Here is a 10,578-nt window from a genome sequence, read left to right on the forward strand (position 1 = left end):
TTTGATTGGTTTAATTACAATCAAAGAAACCTTCAGACCGGTTATAATTACGAGTAAAAGAATCTTACTTGTTACGTAATTGCACTATATATATAGTAGGTATATGTTACGTTATGTACTGAATATACGCATATATATCAGATCAAATGTCCGAGGCGTAGCATATTTTCCGACTCCTGAACTGTCTAATTCGTTAATGCCGCTACTCATATTATATATATATTAGATATACACATGCTCGTAATTTGCTCTATTAATACTATTCCAAGGACATTTGTCTGTCGAAGTTGTCTCAACATTGAAAGAATTCCTGCTGCTATTAAAAAAAAATGAAAAAATGGACAGTTAAATTTATGATATTTGTTTATCTGTTATCTTTTATCAATAATTAATTAAGAGAAATGAAAGAATTAAATTAAACACATAGCGAAAGTATACAAACACAATTCTCTTATTCTGAAAAAATTAATTGATTTATTCTTTTATTAATTTTGCTTTTGCAATTCTATTTTAATACAGCACGGTATTAAATTAAATTATTACGGTATTTCTTGTATTCTTTTCATAATTGGGTTTTTACAAAATGAATTTAATGTACATGCAACGTTTATATAAGTTTCATTATATTAATATATTTTTTCATGCTGCATATGCTAAATAGATATTTCTTTCAATAAATAATTTGTGTTTTATTCCGTGAAAAAATATATTACTCTGTTTTTATTTATTTATTAAATAAAATTTGCTTATCTTTGGCGCGAATACAAATATGGTCATGGATTTAAAGTGAGTCATAAATACGGATCGAGAAAGAGACTGGTAGTGCTTAGCAAAGCGCTATGTGAACAAGGATAAGTATATATAAGCTTCATCGATATACGCGAATTAGTCTTTATACCTATTCGCTGTATAGCTGTTCGGATCGCTCCGCATTGTAATTTTTGAAAGTATTGCTACGTGAAAATTTTTGGTTTGGAGAATGTTTGCTTTTATTTTTGCTTTTGCGCTTATAACAGGGAACTATGTTTTAGCAGAAATACGTGAGTAAAAAAGAAAAAAAAATATATATATATAATGTATATGTATAAACGATCGCAATGCAAAAATGAAATTCTTTTTTTGCTTAGTCTTCGGTTTCTGACTTGTTGGTACAGTGTCACGAATTGCCTGTCGAATGCTTGTGTAAGAGTTCACCTGAAGAGGGTCCGAATTTGGACCGAAACGTTGTGATTTTGTGAATAAATATGCCAGTTATAGTCAATTAAAGTTAGATATTATTTTATATTCACTGGCGGAAAAACCTTTCCATTATTAATGTGTATGTGTTGTGTCTTTATCATGTCGAATCACAATTCTTTCTCTATCACGAAAAAAAGGATTAGCTGTTATAGCAAATTTAATCGTAAAATATGGATAACTAACACTTTTTTCAGCGAGAGCTATATTTTTTGCGGCGAGGGCTATAATTTAGTAATAATTTGCATAATTTTTCTAATATTGCTAAATTACAGCTCTCGCTGCAAAAAAATGTTAGTTATCCATATTTTACGTTAGTTATCTAAATTTGCTACAGTAGCTAATTCTTTTTTTCCGTAATATTATTGATAAACGAATTGCACAATTTGCAGCGCAAATATCAGATCACGACGAGGACGTTAAAAAAACATTATTTCTCAAGTTAAATTATTCATTCTGTTGTGTAAAGACGTATCTTTGCAATTTGTATGGACATTGCGATAATATTAATTATAAGGTATAATGCAATAGCCCAGTGGTAATGCAAGCTGCATGCTTGGCATTCGCCAGGTCGTGAACATGGATTAGATAGCAATAACGTGAGCGCGCATTGGAAAAAATGCTTACGAAAAGAAGCCGCGTTCCAGTCTTCGAGCACTTAATTAAGGTGACGGGTGTAGCCAATATTATAACTTCGACAAGGATTTCTCGTTGGAAATTTCCTCGCGCGTTTTATGATACGGCACATATATCTAAAAGAGAACGTCTTATAAATAATTTCTGCAACGCGACAACATATTTCGTATACTCGACTTGTTGTGCAGTCGCTTGTAACAGATTCGCGTTTGTATAGTCTGAAAAGTGGAGGGTACCTATATTCTAACGCGACAGTTGTACAATAGAAATATTAAGTAAAGATTCTATGGAGATATTTAGGAATTTTTTATTATCAATTATTTTCTTATTAAATAAACAAATTGTGGATAATTACCTCACGTATGCTGTGATTTAATTTAAAATTTTACATTATATTGTATCTCTCAAGATTTATTAACGTTGTTTGATATTAACATAATTAAAATCACAAACTGTACCTGTCATAAAAATTGTACATTTCTTCGAAGTCAATTTTATCGTCTACAATTTAGCAAAGGTGATTTATATCCTTTACAGCCTCCTACATTCACGTGTGCAGCAGTAGAGATCCAAAACTTGATCAATGCATTTTGGAAAACATTGACAATATAAAAGATAAGATCTGCGAAGGTATCCCGGAATTGGACATTGAGCCTGCTAATCCATTCCTTCTTGGCAGACTAGTCATTTCTGATAACCATAATTCCAAAATAGCTATCAGAGATGCAAAAGTGTCAGGACTTTGCGATTTTGTCATAAAATACCTTCGTACAGATCTCGACAAACTCCACTTCGATGTCGAGCTCTTATTCAGGCGGATCCGAATGAATGCCACATATGATTTCGACATACGTTTATTGGTCCCCATTGTACAACAGGGACCGGTTTATATGACTACAGGTACGTAGCATTCTATCGATCGATAGTGCAATAAAATACGACACAAGATTAAAAATATATGTTTTAACGTAACAATTTAAAAACTCGATACTTTTTTTATCATAATTACTAATCTGAATTTTGCAGATAATGTAGAGGCAAAAGTAAACATGGACATGAAAATAGTAACGAAAGGTGGCAAAAGATATGTGTACATGTCAAAGATGAAGATAAATCTCGATATCAAAGGATACGACGCTGAATACGGACTGGATAATACGGAATTGAACCGACTGAACCAACTTATTAGCAATTTCATAGGCAACAATCAACAGGAGGTTATTAATGTCTTCAAGCCGGCAATTGAAGAAGCAGTAGTCAAACGAATTCTCTTGCTTTCCAACAATATAGTTAAACACTTTACGTTCGAGGAGCTCTTCCCCGATCGAGCATAAATCGCCTAAGTTTTTGATATCCATTGTCACAAAATTATTTCTTTATCTCATAATCCACTTAAAGAATATTCAAAACAAAAAACTTATAACATTTTCAATTTAAATTTTAAATGCTCTGTGTATTATTTTCAACATGATGCTTATGAGGATTTTATATTGCAATATTTGATATAGTTGCAAAATTATTAGAAGGCATACAAATATGTAGAACATAAAATTGCGACAATGTATTGTCTCTTATATGTGTATCTTTATACTTATGTCTTACAATATATCTATATATGTGTATATATTCTACATATGTGTTAATCATCTTCTGTATACTGTGTATCTCTTATTTATCTAATTTATAATTTTATTGTTATCATCATGCATTAACAACGTAAATGTATTTACATATGTTATGCGGTCAATGTTATGGTCAAAGCCCGAAACACGGGCCATCCTAGGATTGACTAATCAATTCTGCCGAACGGCCAAGCGTCTTAAGTCAAAGTTTTGTAGTAGTTTACTAACATGTGTGTATATAGGTAGTACACAAATAGGCGGGGAAGCCTGTGTGCGGCGAAGGCCCTCCTCGCATAAAAAACTAATCTAATTCCGAGAAACTGTTTTAATCAAGAACGCTGGGATATTCCGCAGGATTGACCAGTTATTCCGCAGAATTAACCGGTCCTAGGAATGCCACGTTTCGGGCTTTGACAATAACACATACATAAAAATATCTTTCAAAAAATGTATACTAAAAAGACAAGTTACTTTAAGATAATACACACGAAATTAAATATTGCACGCGTCATAGTGCATTTTGTAATATTGCAGAAAAACTGCTTCAAATAATTAAGTATTGTGTTTATGTAATTGTTTAGTAAACAATTTTAAAACTAAATCTGGTATGTAATAATAAATTATTTTTAATTATGTATAAATCTGAAGTATACTTACTTGTTATGATTTTACTGTCAGTTTTAACTAAATTGCGGCATTATAAGTTGAGTGTAGTTAAGATATCAATTCATATCTTACAATAATTAGCAATAAATGCATAAATTGAGTAGTCTAGTTCTGTGTGCGGTAAAATTGAAAGAAAAATAAATCTGTCATATATAAGCTATCATATTTAATGAAATATTTGTATAAATGTAATATTTCTTATTACGCTCGTCTTTTTTGTTGAATTTATTCAAATGTTTTATATAAAGCTTGTTTCTATCATATGTCCCTCTGTCAGACTTCTGTGCTTTAGAACATAATTTGAAGTATGCCAGAAATTGATTTTCTAATAACATTGTATTATATTACTTACTTTTTACGTGATCAAAATAGATTTATTGCCTTTTTAAAGAAACCCGATATAGATTGTAATAAATTTGTTAGAAGCGACTTTAACAATACATAATTAGCATCAAATCTTACAATATGATAGACATCTTTTTGTTGTTTTATGTTATTTACATTTATTATATATTTTTTGTATATATCTATTTATGTATTTTTCAAACTTTTTAAATGTCTTTTGTATTACACGGCACATGAAATCGTAAATAAAATTTTATTTCAAATTCTGGTACAAAATTGTAAACTTTACATGGTCAAAGAATTTACTTATCTAGAATATTTTGATTATTTACTGTGATGCAATAAAATTATTTAAAATACATTTATTAAATTAAATATATCGTTTAATATTCCTGAAATAAATTATAATTATGAAATAAAAATATCATAATACAATTCGCAGAATGGATTGATTGGTACTGTTATTATGAACATGTGATATTAGTCAAGACAAGTTTGTGTAATTAACTTATAAATTATTAAACTGATTTTAAAAAGCCGTTAGTTATTTTGCACGCAAATTATGATATTTTGAGAAATAAAATACGAAAGAGGCAATAATGTTAATATTGTTTAACAAATACTATAGTCAAAAACTTTATTCAACGATTCGTAACGCATTAAATGATTAAATTCATCGATATCGGTATGCGATCATTAATATTACAAAGATATAAATTGTACATAATCACAAAAATCTTACAAGTTACTGTTTCTTTACTAGCAAACAAATTTAATTTGCTTTGTCAATAAGCTATTTATTGTTTGTCGATAATCGAAATTTTCACACCGACACTCATTTTTGAATGAGGCTTTGGCCTTTAATTCACGTCGAGTCAATGGTGAAAGAATCGAAATTGAAGCAAACAATTTGCTGTATAGTGTTCTATAATTTGTAGAAAAGTGCTTGATTTTTACTAATCAAGAATTTTCCACATCTAATTCTACGTGCTTGTTAGTAATTTATTTATTTTTTCGCATTTCGTAATAATAAATTAATGAATTCAGAAATTACGTTCGAAAAATTTTACCAGGACAAAAATATTTTTTTCTAACTTTTTGCAAAATTTACTAGTATTTAAAAAAATAAATTTCTTTTATTTTGTCTTAAAATTTTCTTGAAAGTGTTATTATATTCTTTTCAAGTGCTATAATATTATACGCAAACACTCAGTTAATTATTCTAGCAGATTGTAGATTATTAATGTTGCTCACTACAATTGCGTTCTCTCTTTCTCTCTCAGAGTTGAATTTTTAAATAATATCAATTGGACCGAAATCGTTCCATGATCTTGGTCCAATTCTTCCATTCCCTATTTTCTGTCAAAATCAAATTTTAACTTAGAGCTAAGCAAAGTAAATCTTAATTGAGTATGCACCCTCTCAAAAAAGATTCGATGTAGCGGAAAGTAACGATAAATTTTTTCAATTTGTTGTGAACTGCTTTAATTACTATTGCTCTTATTTCGCAATAGATCTTCAAATTTAGTTTATGTATACTTTCCAGCCCGCCCGATTGTCTGGATCACCGATATGGATCTATGCACCGGGGAAGAGTTGAGCGAATGCGAATTGTTCAACGATATTGCCAGCGATATTCTGAAACGCGTCTGACAGTGCCTTTTCTACGAGCGGCAAAAGCTCTCTCAGAAAGAGACCGAAGTTATTGTTGATGGCCGAATTGATGACATCCCCGAGAGCTTGTTCGCCACCAAACAGATTGTCTAGCTTCAGCGTACCTTTGCCTACGGAGACTTTCAATTTGAAGTCCGTAATGCGCATCTTCTCTTCGCCGTCCTGGTCAATGAATTTCGCAACCTGTATTTTGCATGCACCTGGAAAGTTGACCGAGATTTTACAAGATGTGAATAAATCAAATGTAAAATTATTACTATAAGCAGTGACGACATTATCGTACATTATTGATAAAACGCTATTTACTAAAATAGTATTGCTATATTACTATAGTTGAAAACTCATAACTAGAAAATTTTCGTATTTCTAATTTTTGCAAAATAACAATTTAATTGCTAATTATGATTGTTTAGAGTAGTGCGGTATAATGAATAAAGAATTATAATTTACATAATTATAATTTATATAATAATAAATACTTACCTAAACAATTCGAGAAGTTGCCGTGCATCGGGCCGGATCCGCGAATCGGGAGTAACAGTAACCTGCCGTCGAGCAGATATTTCCCTTCGACCCTAATATTCGGCAATGCTACGTCCACCAGAAAAAGCAGAGTGTTGAAATCGAGTCTAAAAAAAAAGACAAATTGCAGTATTAAGGGATGGTAACGAACAAGAAAATAACGATTCATTAAACGTTCGTGATTCTTTCCGAGTCGCAGTTACATATCTGCCAGTTTTGCAATTATACATATTAAATTATTAATTAACTTGTAAAAATAGAAATCTCTTAAAGTGATATAATGGGGTTTTTATTTTGCATATCTCAGTTAATTAATCTCATCTCACCTGAGACCGATATAAAGATTACAATTTACATGGATTTCGTCAAACTTTGTTACGGCTATTGTTATGATTGTATCGCAACATACTGTGCATTATCTCGTAATTTCTTACATGTGTAATATGAAATTCTAATTAGCTTGCGATTATTACAAAGTAACAAACAATAAATTAATTACTAAAAGATTATATTCTTTGTGTTAATGTCTAGGTATCACACAATGTAACACTACATAATGGTGTCACATAGCAAGGCATCAATGCGAGCAGCTAGCATGCATTCCATAAATGGACAGCTTGATGGATAGATTGTCATTGGATTAGTTAATCTCTCTTTCACAGTTCCCACACATGAGAAATCGTTAATGATAACTGACAATTTCAATGCATGACGTCGACCTTTTTTATTGTTCACATTATTACAACGTCATTGTAAATTTTTTCTCTCTCTCTCTCTCTCTCTCTCTCTCTCTCTTTCTGTTTCTTTCTCAGCGCTTGACATATTGTTTAACAGGTGCCTTTTCAAATTTCGCGTGCTACAAAGCAGCAAGAAACGCCACCGGCGATTACCGTTTCCGTTCGGTTTTCTGGTCTTTACAGATTATTTATCTTCTTTCCTTTCTTGCAATCTTCGAGGAACAGGCACGATTATGTCGATGCTTTGTGGACGCACTTCGAGTGTTCGTGTCACGGCCGTTTATGCGCGGAATACAAACTACATAGCGTCCGTTCCTCAATTGCATATTACAAATTACATACTTTTCCTTAAGCGCAATTATGCATTTTCTTCGAATCAATTTATTTATATCATTGTTCTGTGCATAAAAGTATTGAAGTAAAATCGAAAATAAATATTTTACAAGAAATTTTATATTTTATGTGAAAATAAGATATATTGAAAGAAAATATAAAATATTTTGTAGATAACTCTTTATTTATATTCTAATACTATGTGACTAGAGGAGTTATATTTAATGAATAGTATATATGTAATTCTGTATTAAGAAAAATCTTGATAATGTTAATATGTTTTAAAAGATGCATTCTATAAAAAATTTGTAGGATATTTTTCTTTCTTAAAAAAATATTTGTTAAAAAAATTTTTTTAAGTGTCTCGTATTTGGGTTATTAATGTTTCTTCTTTATTTTGTACAGACATACATATGCTCTGTATGTTGTATAAAGATATATGTTATATATCTTTAATAACAAATTGCCAGACAACTTACGTCACAAGTCAACGACAGCAAAAACATCATGTATGTGTGCACGATCATCTCTTTGTAATCTTATGTAATCTAGCTGGATTGATCGTCAAGCAGAGAGAGAACGGCCGTATCAATTTAATATTACGAGTGGTTCGCGGCCTAAAATTTCGTGCAAAATGTGATGTCATTACCCAAATAATACCCTCGTAAGGATCACATAATCATGGAGATCCTTTCAACGCGCTCATTCAAAAATAGAAACACAAACACACGTTAGAAACGTCTTAGATTTCAGCTACTTGAATCTTATTATATCACTTGCGTCATGCTATTCTCGTACAAATGTAAACCATTCCAAGAAATGAGAAAGACAAATTTTACGTTTTATTTCATTAAATTAAATTAAGCCAATTTTAATTGTCAATATATCTGATGATAAAAAAAATACAAAAAGAATTCATAAAAATTAGTAAGAATATTAATGTTCAACTTCGTATTAACTTTTTCTGATTAATGACGATAAAAAAATATTATTTTCATTCCCGTATATAGAAAAAAAGTTTTTAATATTTCACATGTGTTACAATTATTTCACGGATACATCGCGGTATTACGTGTTTGCATCTTCTAAAACTGATTTTTGCAAGCTAGCCCACAACAGACGGTATTAATTTTTTTTACTTACTTCACTTTCTTAATTTGAAAGTTGCTGGCACCGAACACGTCGATATCGGTTGCATCTACTTTTATGCTGCTTGTCGGAGTAAACGTTAATTTTTTCAGTTTGAGAGGTTCCAACGACGGAATGTTGTACTCCGGTACGCCTGCTTTAAGGTACGGCTTCAAATGCTCTATACTCTCGGTGATGCATGCCTCGTAATGCGGATCGTTCGTCTGGCAAATATGCAGGAACTCGGCTGCAAGCATATTGGAAACCGTCAGATAATCGATATAAGTAAACCAAAAACCGGAAGTATAATAAACATCAGCCTTTCTTTTTGCTTTGCCTTTCTTTTAAAGATCTGTATCAATCCGCTTGATTTCCATTTATAAATATAACATGATTGAATCTCTACATAACACTTTTTTAATAATACATTTACACGCTCTACGACCTTCGATCAAGAACGCATTTAATATTTATTCAGTATCTGAATGCACTTACGTTAATGTAAATTTAATTTATAAAGAAGTATAAGTCGCTTTTTGCTCAGTTTTTTATATTTCCTAGCATTCAGAAAAACGTGTAAGATTAGAAATTCATCCGAACGTGTTGAATTTGATGATTTATATATTTCTTATCTAAAGAGCTATTTTTTAAAATAAAAGTCACATGTTATTAAAAAAAGAATAAAAAAATACTTTTTGCTAATTACCTTGCGGTATCGATTTCATAAAAAAAGAAATAACGTCAAAGTAAACGCAAAATATGTGTACACATACCTATGTACAGTCGCCGCCAATGATTCCTTTCCTGAGGTATTCTTATGTTCCCCCCTTATTCCAGGAAAGGAATCATTAGCGGCGACTGTACAGAAAGAATGTACTTTTTCACGTATTCATTATTAAACAAAAAAATTAAATTAAATAAAATATATTTTGTTAAATAAATTATAGATTATGTAAGATCTCTAAAACTCATTTTAGACGACTTATAATTTATGTCAGATTTTAGGATACAATTCTACTTAATTGTAACGCTAATAACAGATATCAAATCAATAACTTTTAGCATTCAGCTATATGATACTTACATGTATAATAATATTATAACACACTAGCGAAACTAGCATACGTTTATTAGAAAAAATATATAATAAGTCATGTAAAGCCATCCTCGAAAAATTTTTATTTTTTGTTTATTTTAGTTTGTTAGTACTTGGATAGGACTGACTGACGTTAAAAACAAAAATATCACTGGGGCTTACTTGTACTTTTTAACCGACTTAAAAAAGAAGGTTTTCAATTTGGCGAGTATGTACATGGGTATATGTCCATGATTTTTTTACTTACGTATATCTCGGGCAGCTACTACACCGATCGTCGCCACGGCCAACAGGATCGTAATGAACGTTGCCTTCACCGATGCCATTTTTTCACAAAAATAAGCAAACAGGAAGCTCAACGAAAATGCCTTCCGGCTGTGGAGCCGGAGATTCGACGACGGGGTGGCTGGGCCCGAAGGTCCCACTGCGGCAGGTGATCCGCGGATAGTCGGGCTGGAAGTGTATGATCCGGAAGGCAAACCGTACGTCTTATAACAGTATCCGCCTCTCCCTCTCCATATGCCACCCGCCGCACACAAAACGAAAACCATTATTGTTATCTGCTTGATACCTGCCTTTATCC

At 31.4% G+C, this 10,578-nt stretch overlaps 2 protein-coding genes across 3 annotated transcripts; one reads left to right on the forward strand and one right to left on the reverse strand.

Annotated features, from left to right (window-relative positions):
- The first annotated feature begins 758 nt into the window (after nt 1-758).
- On the forward strand, nt 759-4,423 carry LOC139819890 (protein takeout-like). 2 transcript variants are annotated; one of them, XM_071789651.1, is made up of 5 exons: nt 759-1,040; nt 1,128-1,318; nt 1,629-1,910; nt 2,410-2,772; nt 2,899-4,423. In XM_071789651.1, the coding sequence occupies exons 3-5, from the start codon at nt 1,856-1,858 to the stop codon at nt 3,204-3,206; spliced, it is 726 nt and encodes a 241-aa protein (XP_071645752.1). In that variant the 5' UTR covers nt 759-1,040; nt 1,128-1,318; nt 1,629-1,855; the 3' UTR covers nt 3,207-4,423. The 2 variants fall into 2 exon arrangements, with proteins under 2 accessions (XP_071645752.1, XP_071645751.1); XM_071789650.1 differs by lacking the exons at nt 1,128-1,318; nt 1,629-1,910 and having other exon boundaries at nt 771-1,040.
- Nucleotides 4,424-5,128: 705 nt separating this feature from the next.
- Nucleotides 5,129-10,466, reverse strand: LOC139819887 (circadian clock-controlled protein daywake-like). Its single transcript, XM_071789646.1, has 4 exons — nt 10,243-10,466; nt 8,915-9,146; nt 6,663-6,808; nt 5,129-6,379 (listed from the first exon to the last, which is right to left on the reverse strand). The coding sequence occupies exons 1-4, from the start codon at nt 10,319-10,321 to the stop codon at nt 6,084-6,086; spliced, it is 753 nt and encodes a 250-aa protein (XP_071645747.1). The 5' UTR covers nt 10,322-10,466; the 3' UTR covers nt 5,129-6,083.
- Between the last annotated feature and the right edge of the window lie 112 nt (nt 10,467-10,578).

The sequence above is a fragment of the Temnothorax longispinosus genome, chromosome 10, assembly GCF_030848805.1.
Source record: "Temnothorax longispinosus isolate EJ_2023e chromosome 10, Tlon_JGU_v1, whole genome shotgun sequence".
Lineage (NCBI taxonomy): Eukaryota > Metazoa > Arthropoda > Insecta > Hymenoptera > Formicidae > Temnothorax > Temnothorax longispinosus.

What these genes read in the sequence shown, in the direction of transcription:
- LOC139819890 (XM_071789650.1), top strand. Translation starts at nt 980, where the DNA reads ATGTTTGCTTTTATTTTTGCTTTTGCGCTTATAACAGGGAACTATGTT. An exon ending in CTATGTTTTAGCAGAAATAC is followed by an intron (nt 1,041 to 2,409) that starts GTGAGTAAAAAA and finishes TATCCTTTACAG; the next exon opens with CCTCCTACATTCACGTGTGC. An exon ending in ACCGGTTTATATGACTACAG is followed by an intron (nt 2,773 to 2,898) that starts GTACGTAGCATT and finishes TGAATTTTGCAG; the next exon opens with ATAATGTAGAGGCAAAAGTA.
- LOC139819887 (XM_071789646.1), bottom strand. Translation starts at nt 10,321, where the DNA reads ATGGCATCGGTGAAGGCAACGTTCATTACGATCCTGTTGGCCGTGGCG. An exon ending in TTTCAAATTAAGAAAGTGAA is followed by an intron (nt 6,809 to 8,914) that starts GTAAGTAAAAAA and finishes CTTTTTTTTTAG; the next exon opens with ACTCGATTTCAACACTCTGC. An exon ending in CAACTTCTCGAATTGTTTAG is followed by an intron (nt 6,380 to 6,662) that starts GTAAGTATTTAT and finishes TCAACTTTCCAG; the next exon opens with GTGCATGCAAAATACAGGTT.